Raw genomic sequence first — 18,423 nt, 5'->3', positions numbered from 1 at the left:
GGGTAGAAGATGGCAGCTGATTAATAAAAAGATTCAAGAAAATATATTCAGTGAAAAATCTCACTACCATAGAACAAATTCTTTCTACAGCCACAAACCCTTCCGTTTTCAGCCACTAACCTAGCACAAGACTTCTGCTTCACAGAGATGGGGACACCTGCCCACATTGCATCTCCCACTTGCTTTTCAGTATTGACAAGTAAAAGGTGTTACATCTGAGCATATGTATTTCTATATAGTCTATAAAAAAATACTGCAATCCTGTAGCATTCATCTGTTCATGTAACTATAGCAACACCAGATGATGAATGAAATGTCTGAGTCTAAAGATGCTTTTGCTAGCCTAGCAGTATGGGACACAGGCAGCATTGTTACTGGCAGTACAGGACCTAGCTCTGACATTGCAAACTAGTTGTTGCACAGAACTATAATTTCAACCTCTTTCTTTGAGGTTTTTACTCTTTCGTGTTGGGCTTAAGGAAAGCTACTTGAGAATGTGCTCCTGACATCAGCTTTTCATAACTTTGCTGCATGTCTCCTAAACGAAACGCAGAACTACTTTTGCCTTAGTGAAATTAATAAAATTTAGGCAGCCCATTTCTAAGTGATTTTTGGTTGATTAGCTGACATCATCTGTCTGCTAATACGTTTTTAAATTTTAACACATTTGATTTGAACACATTTCTAATGTTCTCACAGTGTAGTGTGTATCAGTCCTTTGTGCTAGGAAAGTTTTGTCACTGGGTTGAACGAAGACAAAATAAGAACAGGGATGCAAATTAAAATTGTCTTCCTTAAAAATAGAAGGTGACTTTACTGAACAGGTGCAGTTTCTTTCCCACAAGCATAGTTTTGTTCTTTCTCTAGGGAAGCAATAAAGGCAGGTCCTTTTCTTTTCTTGAAGAAATATTTATTGGCATTAAAACAGGTGAACCGAGAATGTTGAGAGAAGCTTATTCAATGAATGATGTGAAATACTATGCAAAGCTGATTAACCCTGAAGAATAGTACCACTTGTAATTACTAAAAACTCTTTAGAGACTCTGTGTTTCTAGGAAGCAAGTAGTATAAAATATTTTAATCACACAGAACTGATAACCAAAAAATGCTTGAATTCATTTATTTGTAGCATTTCTTATTGATGCTCCCTCATGGCACCAATCCCCTGTGCTATACAGGCCTGATTTTAGACACAAGTAATCCAAGTATCTTCATAAAGCATCTAGGGCCTGGCACTTCCAGCTGTCCTCATCAAGGTAAAGTGCATTTTCCATTCACAATCATAATAAAATTGAATGACTTTAATCCAAATATCCTTACCCTTATCTATGGGTTTGGTACAAAGCAAAATGTAAACTACAGGGAAGTTGGTCCCAACTCTAATTTAAAAAAACCCCAAACTGAAACTAAACCTCGCTTCCTCTTTTGTATCCCAATAGACAAGCCTTAGTGCAAAGCACATGCCATCTTACTCTTAGGGAGCTGGGTTTAATGCAGGAAATGGACATGACACCTCAAGTGACATTCATTAGACATAGGAAAAAATGGCTGCTTGGGGTAAGCATCATCCTACTGGGGCCAGTCCTTGTGCTGTCCTAGCACAAAGCAACAGTGTACCACTTAGAATTAGCTAAAAGAGCCAATACATTTGGTTTCAACTGCAGCATTAATTACACAAGATATATTATCCCTAGAAAAATGTTTACTGATTTTCGATACACACTTCACTTACCAAGAAAATGTCAGCATAGCTACATGCTTGTTCTGGTGACATTATCAGTCCTGTATGCATGCAAGATCCAGCATTTCAGACCTCTTCCTGATGAGCAGAGCCTTAATACCCGAGTTAAGCTTTTCTCCCTGTCCTTGTCTAAGTGCTTAAAAATTGGAATCTTCTAATACAGCACACACAGAGCTCAGCTCCTGCAGGTTTTCGGTGAAAAGATTCAGCTAAAAGGGGTGTTAGTCAACTTGCCCATTCATTGACTCATGCATCCTACTTACAGGAAAAGTATGCAATAGAACATTTTTCTATTAAAGGGGCAATAGCTGTCTCCTGGAATTGATGCTGAAGTTTTTGTCTAGCCCTAGTCTTCACCTTCCCCATGCTGACCTGCTCTGCCAACACGCACACACACACACTCATTCTCTCTCCCATCCACATCAGAATATGCTCATTTCCTGTAATGACTGTTTTAAATTTTTCTACACAAAGCAATGAATAGAGATAACAGCATGTGACATTAGATGTTCTTGATTTTGCCAAGAACAGCCCAACAGAAAATTACTTAATGATTAAACAACTTTGACTCACTAGTTTGTGAATTGCTGTGTTTAGGAATGTAACCCCTCTTAACTTCTTTACACCGTGGTACAGTATAATTCACTTGGCCTAAGAGGAGGATAATGACAGCTTTATACAGGATCTCACATCACACCTCCCAAGTTTTCTTCTTATCTCAAAGGTTGCACCACACATTAAAGCAATAGCCTGTATTAATCTAACCTCTGACATCTAGGCCATATTAACCCACCAATGCAGGTTTATGTATCTCACACCTCAGACCCTATCAAGAAATTTGGCAGTGGCAGCTTGATAAGGACACCATACCTTACTGAACTTGTTCTAAAAACATCAGCAAAACACTCCTCTAGTTGCACTTTTTAATGACCTTGCTCACTTCTTTAGCTATTGCCCACAGGGGTAGTCCATGCTTCTGCATCATCAGAAATGCTGTAAGGAAGGAGCATTGAAAACTCCCATTTTTCTGTAAAAATATTGGCACCCAGGGGGGAAAATCTGTGGAAACTCTATAAACTACAAACTTGAGCTGTTCATTTTTAGATGGTAGAATAATTGTTAAAAACAGGGTTACAACCCTTTTTAATGAGATTGATCATATTGTTTTTGTTTCTGTACTGATTAACAAACCAATCTTCATTACCAGCTACTTTACAGCGAGAATTCTACCAAAGGGATGTTTCTGGTATTGCAACAGGTTAAGCAACCATTACAGTACATGCGCATTCTTTTTTTGTTCATGTGGTAGAGCTAGTGAAATAACACTCTTCAAATTGTATATTATTGCAGCTTCCCAGGCTGGGATCTGTATTGGAATATGAATTTCAAAAGAAGGAGAAAACAACAAAATTTTCAAATTAAACTTAATTTAAGAAAGCTGGGACCATTCTAAGGAGTTCTGTCACTGCATCACGCTTAACTGTGACAGAGTGGTTCAGGCAGGCAGTGTTTACTGTTGTAATGTTTATATGCCTTTTCAAAAAATAATAATTAAAATTATACTTTCAGAAAAAAAAAAAAAGGCTGCAAATGGGGTTTCTCTCTTCTAAGTTCATCCTTATTGGACAAATTCTCATTCATTATGTTGATTTTTGATTACCATATGTTACCATATTTCCATGGTTTGATTACCATATGTTGATTAAACCATGATGGTGACATTGTAATTGAAGTACAGACAAAAGTCAGGTCAGCTCTTTTACTAAATATATAATTCTAAAAACCTTTAGAGAGGTTGGATAATGAATGTACTTGACTGCACAACTTAAGAAACAAATGATAGCTCTGCTTCAAAACTGCATGACAGGTTCTTGAGAGATTCCTTTTCACACTTGTCCAGTGATATTTTTAGGAACTACAGCTAACAAAAGAGCCAGTGCTTTATTGCAGTCACTTTCAAGGCAGCTTTACATTCTTTTTATCTCCTTTCCTTTTTTTCTCTCATTATCTTCTTGCTTTCTTCTCTTCTCCTCTTAGTTACAGGATTCCGTGGATCATAGATCTCAAAAGTGTCTTCATCCTGCATGCTTGCATCTTTCACCTTTCTGCTTCTATCTTCAAACTGAAGTACATGTGACATCCTACAAAAATAAAACATAGCTCAAACTCAGCAAAAGAACAGAAAATTAATATTTGTAATTATGACATGCATGGCAAGATTTTAGCACAGTAACTTGGTTTTGTGCACAGCAAAAAATATACAAGTTCTGGTGGGGTTCTTTTGTTGCTTGTGTTTGGTTGCTTTTTTCTTTCTTAATAGATTGATATTATAGGGTAACCACTTTTGTGAAGACCCATTTCAAAAAATAAAGCTAGAGTTTGTTCTGCTGGATTTTATTTCATGTACTGAACTCTCTTGGTCTTCTGTTTCACATATCTTCCCAAATGTACTGAATAATTCTCCCAGGAACAGGGAGTGTTTCTCAAGGTTTCCTATTAGTCACTTTGGACTTCCTTTAACTATTAGGGTTTTACAAAAGGGGGGCAAGAGCTTGCATGGAAAACGCTTGAAAAATGCTTGAAAAAGGTACACAGAAGATCAAAAAGGGAATGATTCACATCCTGCTGCTCCACCTTAACTTGGTTCAGATCATGCTTTTAAATTTTTTGAATACAGACTAAACTAATGCTTTGTTCATCCAATGTTTTTTCTACCATTGATTAAAAATTTTTCCCCAATTAGGTATTTCCCCATTTTAGCAAATGCTAGTAATCAGAAAACATCACCATTACAAGCTTGAGAAGTGGGCCTATGTGAACCTCAGGAAGCGTCAAAAGAAGTGTGGCCAGCAGGTCAAGGTTGGTGATTCTGCCCCTCTACTCCACTCTGGTGAGACCCCACCAGGAGTACTGCATCCACCTCTGCAGTCCTCAGCACAGGAAAGACATGGGCCTGTTGGAGCAGGTCCAGAGGAGGCCACAAAAATGATCAGAGGGACGGAACATCTCTCCTATGAGAACAACTCTGAGAGAATTGGGATTGTTCAGTGTGGAGAAGAGAAGGCTCCAGGGAGACCTTATTGTGGCCTTTCAATATTTAAAAGGCACTTAGAAGAAAGATGGAAACAGACTTTTTAGGTAATGGAAACATTACTTTTTAGGTAATGGTTTTAAATTAAAACAACGTAGACTAGATACAAGGAAGAAATTTTTTATGATGGGGGTGGTGAAACACTGGGACAGGTTTCCCAGAGAGGTGGTGGATGCCCCATCCCTGGAAACATTCAAGGCCAGGTTGGATGGGGCTCTGGGCAACCTGGACTAGTTGAAGATGTCCCTGCCCATCGCATGGGGCTTGGACTAGAGGACCTTTGAATGTCTCTTCCAACACAAACTATTCTATGATTCCTTGATAACCTGGAGTCAAAAGTGGTTTGTTAGCTGTAGTCAGCGGCACAAAAGTCTGAGGCTTATCAACTATGGCCTTAATAGAAGGTGTTACTGAGGTGAGAATTAATACAGAAGCTGTCAGAAAACTACAAGTTTCAGTTTGGACAAACAAAAAGATAAATTATTTATTCTACTTAATGAAAAACAGAGGTGGGAGGAAAAGAAGAAAACTAAACTAAAGATGCTTACAAGTTGACACACTGTAAACCTACTGAGCTTTACTGACATGTTAGCAAGACTTTTGAATATAGTCATAGTAAAGCTGCTACTTATGAACCAGGAGAACAATTATAAAGTTCATATGTTCAGTTAAAAAAAACCCCAACAAAATGGAATTAAAAGATTTTTCACTGGAAATAAATGTAGGCAAAAACCCCATTTACATTTGGATTCTGTATTAATCAATTACAAAAATGACTTTGATGGGACAACTTAAAATAATAAGAACTATAACAAACTAAATCTGAGCATATCAGTCTTTACAGCATTAGATGTCTTTGTCTCCAGTCTTTTCGACAGAAAATCCAAGAAAAAAGCCAGTATCAGAATGAAAGTTTTGTGTTCAATAAAATACTGCTTTATCAGTCTCTTGCAACATGTAAGAGGTCTTATATTAAACAGGTTTTTCAAAGACCTCTAGTGCAAATCTCCATACATAAAGGGAAAGAGAACCAGCCCAGTTACTGTAGATTACAATATAGTACTATTGAAGAAACCAGACAAAATTCAAAACTATAGACTATATGGGACCTGTCTGAATGCTTAAAAAAAAAATCTTAAAAACAAAAATCGAGACTTTTCATCACAATTGATGCCTGACATGTGGGTTTCATGAATCTCTTATTGTACAGCATTGTCAGCATGCCTGCATTTTACCCTGTCCTATGGAAATACTTAAAGAGTTGTTTCCAGTGTATAAAAGTTGAGGAGTTTATAACCCTGTACACACTACTAACACTAAAATGTATTTTAGTCATATCTACAATTCAGAATAACATAATGTACCATCAGAGTGATTCACGATTGCGTATTTGTAGTCTAATTATAAAAACATTGTCTCACAGTAGAGGGACTGAAGTAATTTATTTTAGTTAACATGCTTTCTGAATTTGTCATATTCTTCTCAACTTATTAAACATGAGCATCTGAGTATTTTTTTAAGTAAACATACCAAAACACACTATTCTAGTCTGAATTAAAATATAGGCCTAAGGGGATGGAATCATCCCTTGGTGAGTGGTTTCAGAGTGTGTTACGAGTGTAAGTAGAAGTGCAGTCACCCGTAGCCATTTCAACAACTTGGGTTTTCAAAGAATGTCACAGCACACTTGCAGGATACAACTAACAGGAATTAAAAATAAATACATCTCTAATTCTTGGGTCAGGCCATACTGCATCCCAGGTAGTTTGCAAATTAGATGCCGCAGATTCAGACTAAGCAATATTTACTTCTCTCCAAAAGCTGAAAGAAGTCATAGTCTCTGACTCTTATTTATAACTTTCCACTGAGGTGTTTCCAGCTGTGATTAAAAATAAGCCAATATTAAGAAACTCTCTGATATTTCAGAATCAATTTCAGATGCAGCATCTCATAGGTAAAGCAAAATAAACATAGACTACAGTGAAGATTAAAAAAGTATTTTCCTGATGTGAACTTAAGCATATTTTTTGCAAGTCACACATCTCCACAGGTAGACTGTTTTGCATCTACCTAAATGGTAAATCACAATACCATTAAAAAAAAACACAACCTGTTTTCTTTTTTAAAGAACATGTGAAGTGTTTAAGAATTATTTCTATAAGAATTATTTGAATTTACAGTAATCTTACTCAAGGTTCTCTTAACAAGTTTGCACTTGCATAATTTTCGAAGTGTGGAGTTAGGGCTGCAATTCCACAAATACAGGCTACATGAGACTTTTCTTTGTTCGGTTTATAGCTCTATTCCCTTCTACAAGGTTCTGGGTTCAGTAGGGAGCTGGCTATTCAGTCATGCTTCCGCAGTCACTGCACTGAAAGTTCTAACTTCATCTCTTCCTGTCTGGTCTTTGGTAACCTACTAACTTGTGCTTATCACCACTTGGTGATAGTTTATTTTAAAAGAGTGAGAGATACAACTCTAAGACACACTTTTTCTTCCTAATTTTAAAGGATGAAAGGTTGCAAGTTCTCCAATGCAAAAGGCAAAAGAAAAAAAAAAAAGTTCTCCAGCTTAGTTTTTCTGCTCAAAACCCATTTTAATAAAACAGCTTGCCAAAACTGATGATTTTGTATCTACATGTGCAAATTGTTGACAATCTTTAGAATAGCCAACTCTTTATTAAGATAGTGCTGCAAATCAGAACCAGTTATCTTAGCACGGATTTATTGCTGGACTGATTTTTACTCCAGCCAGATTACAGCATCCTACAGTTTAACCGTTCTCCTACCCCACGTAATGGGGGAACAGCTGTTCTGCTGTGCTGCACTTCTTTCCTTCAGTGTTACTAAAGGACATTCAGCAGTTGGCTCTCTTTCGTATTTCAAAAATGAAAGGTCTTGAAAGATTAAACTGAAATACCTGAATTAATTTAAGATGGTTTCAGAGACAGCACAGGATTTCAAAGGTACATGGATGCTCTCCCGGTCCAGTTATATTCTCAGATAACAATTTTTGTGATAGTCAGCAAACAAGAATGCTGCTTTACAGTTTCTAGCAGAGTAGCTCCTGTATGTCTTTAAACTGTGGTTAACTAATAAATTACCTTGGGTGATCAGTATGCTTACCTTCTAGTAGGTAACAAGTGGGAGAATGTTGGCTGTAACTGAAGCTCAAAAAGAAACTTTAGCACACCAGAAAGCATTCAAGAACTATTACAGTAAAATTAAGCTGTGTGTCTAATAGTCTAGCATAGGCAACACTACATTTGCCAGCTGTGCATCTAAGAATGAACCCCACCTACACAGTGATCTCCAGGCAGTTTATTCAGGAGACAGATCATGTTCTTTTGGACTAATCTAGCGAGATGGTACTTGTAAGAAAAGATATGATATATAGCCATCCCTCTGATTTTGACACTGGGTCTGAACTATATGCCAGCTGTGGAGAGGTGGCAGTTGTGCTAAGTGTAGCATAAACAGAAGTCTGGTATCATAACAGCTCTGGCCTTTTGAGAACTGCCCTTTGGAAGAAACTGAAGTGGCAGTCAGTGAACTGAATCATGTTGAATCCCAGCAAGAGCAAGGAAGCACTATGCTTTTGCACTAGTGATGAAGCTCAGATCTCCAGGTACAAATGCACTGCATGCATCAGTGATTTTTATACTAGCTGAAAGAAGGTGTAAAGCTGCACTGCTTAATTCCACTCTTGCTTCAAATTGACACAGCTGTTGGCTCTTCCAGCTCACCTGCTGCTCAATCAACCTTCCTTGCACAAGTGACTCTACTACACAGCATGCCCTCTGGTGCCTCCATCATTTACTTCAGTGGAGAGCCTGGGATGTTATCTTGCACTCACCTATGTCAGCACTTTAAACAGCTGAGCTTTGCCATAAATCAACAAGTGCGGACAAAAGTTATGTTCTGCCACCTGTGCTGTGAGAGTAGTGGCTTTTGACAGAGGCAGTAACTTCTTAAGCCGTTTTAGCCACAGACATGTGCCTGCATAAAACATGTCAGCTAGCGATATATCCTTTGTTTCTGCAATCAGTAGGCACCAAGAAAAAGTAACACATAGCTTTTCACTTTCCAGATGCAGAACTGTATGTTACTAAAAATGCACTACTTACAGACAGTACATTTAAACTGGTGCTCAAAACACAGGCAAAAATTACATACTGCTGCTAAATGAAGATAAAATGAATTAAGCAACTAATCACACTGCTGTAAAATTTACAATATCAGAATTTTGCAAATTATTGCTATGTTTTATGAAAGTTATAGTTTCTCTCCAGCAGGATACTTAAAATAAACAAACTAGGAGTAAGTATCTGTGTCAAGAAATTCAGTGCTCCTTCTTGTGCTGTACAGGCTGTCTAAAAAAGAAAGAGCAAGCAATATGGACCATAACTATTAGTACTACCATTTGTTTCTGAGTTCAACAATACATGCAAGTAACATGCTACCTACTTTTCTCAATTATTACCAATGCACCATATACTTAAAAGAAAAATGAGAGGTATTCAAGCACTACTGCTTTCCTTAAATTATATTCTATTTGCAATTAATATTTTCCTTCAAATATTGTAAATGTGTATGTAAACTATAAGCATTAATGTAGGAAACACGGTAACACTTCCCTCCCATCACCCTCATGATATGCAGGCAGTGGACAAAAATGTAGATTGTGTAAACAGATGAATGAATCCACGGATCAAAGCAAATGAGATCTCTCTCCCAAGGAAAAAAAATCTTGGCTGTTCTGGAAGAATGAACTCACTGGCACTCTTTACACTTCCAGCAGAGTAGTGGGTGGCACAAGAAGATGAGAAACAGTTGAGAAACACTGAGACAGTTGAGATACTAAAAAGAAAAATAAATTGAGGAAGGTAAAGACTAAAAAGAGGATAGGAATGAGAAACAAAAACAGAGAAAATGAGACTGAACAAAATGTAAATAAAATGAAGAAAAATGTCAAATAACAATTGAAAACAAGCAAAACTTTTGAATCAAGACAAGAGAACAAGAGTACGAACAAGACAAAAAGAATGACAAAACCATAAACAAATGGGAATTTTGAAGGAGGAAGTATGTTAATAAGATCTAATCCCATTTCCACCCTTTTCCAGAACTGAGATGCTACAACCAAAACAAGCATTTTGGCTCAGGCTGCTGTCACCATTCCTTGCATCAGTGTCCAAGAACTTTACTAATAATTTTGTAAACACAGTGCAGCAGGAGAAAGGAAATATGTTTATGTCTCTAATGACACCTGCAACCATCACTAAGTGCTCTGCGCAACACAACTCTTTACGCATTCCCTGGTTCCTGTTTTCCCTGTCTCACCATCCAGCTTTTTCTTTTTGTGTAAGAGATAACCCATCATCTCTCTTTTCATGCAAAGGAGTCCTGTAATACAAGTTTTTCTCTCTTAGAGATCATGAAAAGAAAAGCAATTCTTTCCCAAGTACTTCAGGTAGGTTCTGATTCTTATAGCAATGAGGGTTCATAGCTTAAGTACTGCTATAGACAGTCTCAAACATGGATTCAACTTTTTGTCAGTTTCACACAGCTGCTGCTACCACAAGAAAGATGCGTTCAGGAAACAAGATTCCTTGAGTATGTTTTGTATCATTACATAATAATCTCATAGTATCAGAGCTGTGCTACATTACCTATGGAAGTCTGTACTCTTCTGCAGCACTTGGTATTTGAACCTTCCCCTGCATCACACACTATTCCTGCTTCAGCCTAGTTTGCCAAACTGGGTTTGATTTCACTTTAAGGAAGTTTATAAAGCCTCCTAGTAATAATCTGTGGTCACAGGTTTCTGTAGTGATTGTTACTGCTAACAGTATCACTCTTTCTTGTTTCACTGCTTGTTTCCACCATTCCACATTTCTCTGTTCCTCTTTCCCCATCTCCTTTCCTAATGATCAGACCACTTGTGTCTCCAATTTTTTGTGCTTTCATAAAACCTTTTATTTTTCAAATTTGTTGATTTGCTATTTAAAAGGAGAAATAAGATTTGCTATTCAGGTCTAGCCAAATTCAAATCATTAGTTATTCCACAGAAGTTTCTAATATTAAAAAAATGCTTAGAAGGGTATTGAGAAAATTGCTGTAAATACACATATTTGCTGTATTAGAGTCAACTTCACAGATTAAGTATTTAATTCTACATCAAAATAACACTGTTTCAATCAATATTAAATATGGTACAGATCACAGATTTTAGACTGAAATTTAACATTTCACTATTGCTATAAATTCCTCCATCCTCAAGCACTCTCCTGAGGTTAATTTCATTTCTGCAAGACCCCAAAGCCTATATAACATATATAAGTATATATATGTGTATATATATGTGTAGTATACATATATATACCTATACCATTAGCCTATAATATTTCAGTATTTGGATGTTTACAATGGACATAACATATTACTGCTGCTTTTGCACAGAGCAAAAATTTTACCCATTCTAAGCATGGAAAACCTGATAAAAATATCCTTTTAAGAATACCATACAAAGTCAGGCTGTATACTCTGTTTACTTTGACTAGCCCTCTGAAATTGTATTACAAGTACTGGAGGATAAAGAAGTTGATTTAGCCTCTTCAGAATAACCAGCAAGTTGTGGATCCTCCATAGGCCAGAGAATGAATTGTTTACATTTTCTCTTGCTGTAGGCCTACAGCATGATCAAATGATCAGAAAAGATCTTTTGCAGGTATTTCTAACATGCTACTTTTTTTAGATATTCTATTAGAATGCTATTAGATACATATTCAGTTTTACCCAACACTCACTGCAAAATCAATAAGAAACTAATAGTTTCACTAAGTATGGGATATTCAGGTTGAAAAAACCCCAAGATACTTAATTTTTTTCAAAGCTAACAATAAAGTAAACTATTCTTGGTGAAGATCAGATGTAACAAAGTATCCTTTCATTGTTCAAGACAGTACTAAGACTTATTTTTCTCTTGAAAGATTTAATTGTAAGTAACCTTTAGAGAGAAAGGGAAAAATCAACTTAACTATGAAAAACCTCATCCAATTCCAAAGATAATCAAAGCACTACAGGAAAATGTGATTAGTTCTCATAGTATCAAAATTAGAAATATGTATAACTGTGATGACTTACGATTTTAAGCAATAAATATTTTTCTATTCAAAATTCACTTATCCTATTTCTATATTGCATCTGTTCAGTAACAATTCATATATAGTTACACTATATATATACACACACATATATATATTTACACTATATCCTTTTCCCCTTCACAAAAATATTAAGTAGTTTGATGAAAGAAACTGGGTGCTTTAAATAGACAGCTGCTCATGGTAAACTAGTATGGATGATTATAATGCAAAATCCAGATGTTGTTCCAGACAGTGTACCCGTGTAGAAAAACTTTACAAAGCAGGTACTATAAGGACATGGGAACAACCATACCAGAATAGATCAATAATCCATGCAGTGTAGCATCCCCTCTCTGGTGATAGCTTGTATAATACTCTAAAAGTCAGCAAACTGCCTCCCCAAGTTAACACAGACAGTATGGTGTCACCAGAGCACAGAGCTGGAGTGAGGGGAAAGAGAAGAGAGCATTTCTAGCACAAAAATACTCAGATGTTCATAACATTCAACATTCCCTGGCTACTCTCCCTTTTCTTTTGACACTTTCTCTCCCCATTTTGAATATGTCCAAATCCTTACTGTTTAAACATGTTATTTAATAAGATGAAGTTGGGGTGCTTGAAGAGGTGTAAATACATAGGAACCTTAAGCTAGCCTATTAAAGACTTAGAAGATTATTTCTTCATTCTTCACTAGGTTTGCTGGCAATAAATAAAATGTAAGATTTCCAGGCAGTAAATGAATTATTAGATATCCCTTGATGTGGCAGGTGCATCCGCCCAGTGAAAGCAGGGCTTCTTGGCTGCTGAGGTGTAGCAGCTCCGGGCTGCCTTTGCTCTCAGGGCCTCGTGGCAACTGGGGCTTTTGGCCAAGGGGAGCCGCTATTGACCACAGGTCAGGTTCGGCCTGGGGATCAACGGAGCTCATCCCCTGGGGGGCTACTTTGGAGCTTATGCCCTGGAGCAGCAGCTGCGGTCGAAGACTCTCCCCTTGGGTCAGGACGCTGCCCAAGGAAACTCCTCGAGGGGCCTTGGGTCTGGACGCTGCCCTGAGCAGGTCCTTGAGGGTGAGAGCCCTCACTTGTCAGGTGAGTGATAAAGCATTCTGGGTTGTTGATAAGCCCTAGGTAGCAGGGCTTTGTCTGCGTTTTGGGTTGTTGTTAAACCCTATAGAGTCAACCCTAGAAAGCTGTTCTGTTCTCCTCTCACAGACATTCGAACCTGTAATTTACAGAGAGCTAGTTACCTGTGTTAATAATACATTTTTATTATTTTTGGTGGTTGGCTGTTTAATTGAGAGCATCCATAACAATTGGCATAGTCGGCAGGATGTTGATAGAGGAGATATTACAGAAATATAGTTGTGCCTCTTCTCCCCCAGATGTGCAATGGGCGAAGGAGAGGTGGTTTGATCCAGTGGAAGCTGCGAGAAAACTGGAACAAAGCCGGGGAAGCTGGTGGATAAGCGGAAGTGAAGGAAAAATGTGCGCCATATTAGGTGCCTGTTTGATTCAGGCGCAAGATTACTTTGTAATGGTGGAGAAAGATGTCTTACAGGAGCAGTTGGAAATTGATCATTTAAAGACAGAATTATTACAAGAAAGAGAGATAAGGCAGTTATTAGAAAGAAAAATTGAAATTATGCTGGCACGAGCAAAAAAACCCTCCTACTGTTGTTCACATTCAGAAGTTAATTACAGGTGTAGATCTTGAGGAGTGGGATGGAGATATTTGGGAAGAGTCTGATGAAAGTGGCTCGGAGGAAATAGAGGAACTGGAGGAAAGACCGGTGCGACCTGTCATTAACAAAGAAAGGCACACAGGTCCACAAGGTGGGAAACGCCGAACCACGGTCCGTACAACCCCCTGGACGGGAGCCGAGCTCGGTGAGCTTCAGGTTAAATATTCGCGTAAGCCGGGTGAAACTGAAACTGGGTGTTTGTGGAGTTTCTTTAACGGGGAGGGGGGGGGGGGGGGATCGAATTCTGTGGAGTGATGACGAGGCACATGGTTTCTGTGTCCTGGAGTATTTTTAAGTGATGGACCAGCGGGTAACCAGTCGATAACATCTCGAGTGGCTTACTGGGCTGGGGGTGTGGACCCTAAGGAGAGGGGAGAACCTGTTACCATTAAAGTGAATGGGATGTAGGAGCTGGCGGAGGCAGTACAAAAGGCCGCTTGCCTTCAGGCGATGGATGAGAGGGGGCGGCGCGGAATCCCGCTTGCGGCGCCGGTGGATCCCAGCCACCTTAGAGCTCTTACTAGAGGGCTCCCGGATTCCTTAAAGATACATGTCCTGTCCCTCAGAAAAAGGGTGCAAAGAGCTACTGAATGCAACCAGCGAAAGCCCCCCCAACCCTCATTTACACGTCTTAACGTGGGCAGAAGTGTTATATGATCTGGTTGCTTATGGGCGAGAGATGGGCTGGACTGACCCGGGTGTGGGTGAAGATGGAAGCCGGAGGGTTTGGCAAGTCAGTCGAAAACTTCCCCCCGGGCAGCCTCCTCGTAGAGAGTTTAAACTGCCCCGGGATAAATTAGGTGGATTTTACGATTCAAGAAGGAATCATCTTTGGCGGAAGGTGTTGGCACTGGGGCTACCCTGGGCAGTATTACATGGGCAATCTACTGGTAACATCTCGAAGTTGGTGCAATTGCTGGAAGGCAGAACTTGAGAACAAAGGAAAAATATTGGGGTTTGATGTTTTGGTAGGTGTTTACCAGTGGTGTTTACCAGACGGCAGTGTGGAGTTTTGGAGTTTAGGGGGGTCAGAAACTGCCTGTGTCTCTCAATATCCATTCCCAACTGCTGCCAAACAGGGTATTTTTGAAGTGATTAATGCTACTGAAAAATATTATAAATTGTACACATTTTCCTTACAGTTCTCCGGTGTGGCCAGTCCACAAACCAAAGGTGGCAGTTAACAGCCAATGATGGGCGGCTGAATGCCCATCCGGGCCTTTTGTCAGCGGTAGGGCCTGGCCGAGCTGGGCGCGGCCTGGGCTGGGACCGGCTGTTTGTGGTGCCTTTGTCAGAAACAGAGGGAGCTTTGCTCCTACGTGGGACAGCGGGCAATTTACATTTGTAAATTGGTCTCTCCGACAATTACTTGCTACGCACTGGCTCAAAAGCTCGCTAAAACCATGCCCCGAGAAGGGGTTGAGATCTCTGGAAACACACACACACACACACACACACACCTCCAGTGAGAAACTGCGAGGAAGCACTGTGTGCAGTGAGATCATTATTGCCACACACGGCAGACAGGGAAGGAAACACCCAAATCAATTTAATCAGGTAACAGGAGCCACTTTACTGCCGGGGTGGACCAGGAGTGGGCACACAAGGCATCAAGTGGGTGTTCCATACACCATATTACCCTCAAGCTAATGGCATGGATGAGCGAATTAGTGGCTTGATCAAGAGACATGCCAGTGTTTCATGACCTAACTAAGATATAAGGTTGGCACAAGCAGTTTTTATTATTAATAACCGCTGATGACATTATGTGAACCCAAAAATACGAGCATTTTGTCCTATGGGATTATCGAGTGATGGTGTTACTACATTTGACAATCATAAGGGCCAGTTCCCCCTGAAAATATATGCAGGCAAACCTGCCATGGTGAAGTTGCCCTCAGTTGAAGTGGAAAAACTCACTGAATCAGTGCCTGATGGATAATTCCTGATGTCTAACTTGATGCCCAGGTTTTGATCTGAGGCCTAGTTCTGTTTTTTGTTAGGATCTTGAAGGAAAAGATGACTTTGGCATCCTGCTTGGCCATGGGGATCCATATGGACAATCAAGACTTGGACGACAACATGGTGGTGAATGGATCTTGTGAAATTGGCAGCATTCAGAAGAATGTGATTGAACTTGGTGCTATTGTGTTAATGTCAGTTCAGGTCAAAAAAAAAAAAAGAAGAAAGTAGCAAGAGACTTGAGGCAATTGTTGCCATATTAAGCATTAAGTGATTATCGGATATGTTTAAATCTTCCCTGTTAGAACGGTTAATCAGCTTCCTTCAATGTTTATTGTAATACATTGTATGGTTGGAGGGTTGGTTTCTTTAAAGATTTGATTGTATAATCATGTAGGGTTGGCAATCCACAATGCATATGGGACTCACCAGGACCGCACTCCCTTTTAACCTTGGAGGCAAGAGGTGACTGCACCACCACTTCAAGGAAACCAGCTGAATCATGACTGTAATCATGGGGTGGATTGTGGCAGGTGCATCCGCCCAGTGAAAGCAGGGCTTCTTGGCTGCTGAGGTGTAGCAGCTCAGGGCTGCCTTTGCTCTCAGGGCCTCGTGGCAACTGGGGCTTTTGGCCAAGGGGAGCTGCTATCGACCACAGGTCAGATTCGGCCTGGGGATCAATGGAGTCCCCTGGGGGGCTACTTGGAGCTCGTCCCCTGGAGCAGCAGCTGCGGAGGACTCTCCCCTTGGGTCTGGACGCTGCCTCCTCGAGGGGCCTTGGGTCTGGAGCTGTCCTCAGCAGGTCCTTGAGGGTGAGAGCCCTCACTTGTCAGGTGAGTGATAAAGCGTTTTGGGTTGTCGTTAAACCCTCTAGAGTTCTTTGTTATGCATTCTGGGTTGCCGTTAAACCCTAGAAAGCTGTTCTGTTCTGTTCTCCTCTCACAGACATTTGAACCTGTAATTTACGGAGAGCTAGTTGCCTGTGTTAATAATAATTTTTTATTATTTTTGGTGGTTGGCTGTTTAATTGAGAGCATCCATAACACTTGGGTAAAGCATGGATCATCTCTGAATTTAAGTCAAACAGTAGCCGATTCCAGGCCCAGCTGCCTAGTCCAATTAAACTTCAGACATGAAGGAATTACCAAAAAATAAACAAACAAAAAACTCACACCAAGTACTCTGAGTTTCTCAGGCATGCTGTATAGCTAGAAGGGATAAATACACAACTTCACCAGAAGAACAATTCTTTAATACAAAATTACTGACCGTAGCAGTGGGCTAGCAGCTAGCATCTACATATCAAGGTCTGACTACATTCTAGCAGCAGAGGAGTGAAGGTGGAGAGAAAAAAAGACAGCAGAAGGTTTGGGGTTTTTTTCTTTCTTCCTTTAAATGTTAGTGGGAATACTAGAACCCAAACACTTATTTTTTGACAAAGAGAAAAGAAACCCCTCTTTCCAATGTGTTTTTAATACAGATCTCTGGCATTCATTTATCCTTTGTAACAATCAAGTAAGTATTTTGTCAACTTTTTAAAAATATAATTGGGTAAATCAGTGGCCTTAGCAGGAGAGACCTAATATAGAGCCAGTTTTTCCAGACTAGTAGAAGAACATTGGCTCAAGTCTGGATGGGAGGAGGGGAGCAAACATGGCTTCAATCCATCTTTGTGCCTCACTGGCATAAATTACCACAGACACTTTTTCTTTCATTCCCCAAGCTAGCACCGGCATGCAAAAAAGATTGCTGCTTAGGTTTCGGGAGCTTACTGTGTTTGTCACATTTAAGCTTCTGCAACTGAATCTGCAGAGACTGGTGCTAATCTTGAGGAAGCCATATTTCATAATCTTCAGTCTGAGGTATTATAGCAAAGAAAGAGAATACATTTTAGAAAATGTGTATAAAGGTAGGTTTATGAAAGAAATATAACCAATATTTTTAGGTGTTTATCCAGAGGAATTTAACTATGCCAAGTTTAAAGGTAGATGCTGTATTAAATAGGAAATCCTTTGAAATAAAACATGTAAGGCATCAAACTTATGTGGAGTAGATACAGTGTGTATCATGATTTAGTTCTTAGTATAATCTTGCAATATAAACCCAGTCTGGCTAACTTCCACATTTACCTGATTCTGAAATTGCTATTTCAGTTTAAAAAAACCCCAAACCCAAACCAATTCTAGCCTACTCTCTACAACACACATTGGAAAGGTGGTGCCTTGATACTTTTTTTTTAGACCCAATTCTATCTCTCTCAGCCACAAATTCTTTTACTGGAAGAATACAAAATAAATTAAATACTGTGTGTTCCCACTCCTCAGGCATCCGATTTCTCATGGAAACCAGTGCTAAATATTCTGAAAGAAGTTTTCCTTGTACTATCAACAAAAACATTTTTAATCAGGTGATCAGATCTATGCAAAACATCCCTGTGCAAACCAAAATAGTATGTTGTGACCAAGAAGAAGATATATTTAAAAGCCTTCTATGAGCCACGAGATTTTAAACAGTCTAAGTGAACAGTGGTATTAAATTTCCACTTCATTTGTTTTTAATACTCATCTTAAATGAGGTTTGCCACAAATAAGTAAGATGACAACAGTCATGCCAACATTAGTAATTACACAACATGCACATGAAACAATCTATTAAGCAAGATCTGAAATGCCCTTTTGAGATGGAAGACCTTTACTCACATAACTTTCACAACAAAGGACTGTGAGTTGAAAGGTATTTTCAAG

General features: G+C 39.2%; 1 protein-coding gene across 3 annotated transcripts in view; it reads right to left on the bottom strand.

The window, feature by feature from the left end:
* Nucleotides 1–874: 874 nt before the first annotated feature.
* The window catches only part of CWC27 (CWC27 spliceosome associated cyclophilin), a 121,469-nt gene continuing 103,920 nt past the window's right edge, over nt 875–18,423 (bottom strand). For 2 of the 3 annotated variants that reach the window (XM_074931303.1, XM_074931302.1), the window contains exon 14: nt 875–3,882. In XM_074931303.1, coding sequence (XP_074787404.1) covers nt 3,720–3,882 — 163 coding nt within the window. In that variant the 3' untranslated portion in view covers nt 875–3,719. The remainder of the gene's footprint in view (nt 3,883–18,423) is intronic. The other variant, XM_074931300.1, reaches the window with a different exon arrangement.

This window comes from Athene noctua, chromosome Z (genome assembly GCF_965140245.1).
Source record: "Athene noctua chromosome Z, bAthNoc1.hap1.1, whole genome shotgun sequence".
Lineage (NCBI taxonomy): Eukaryota > Metazoa > Chordata > Aves > Strigiformes > Strigidae > Athene > Athene noctua.
Note: the sequence above shows the minus strand (reverse complement) of the source record. Positions and strands in the feature narration are given on the sequence as shown.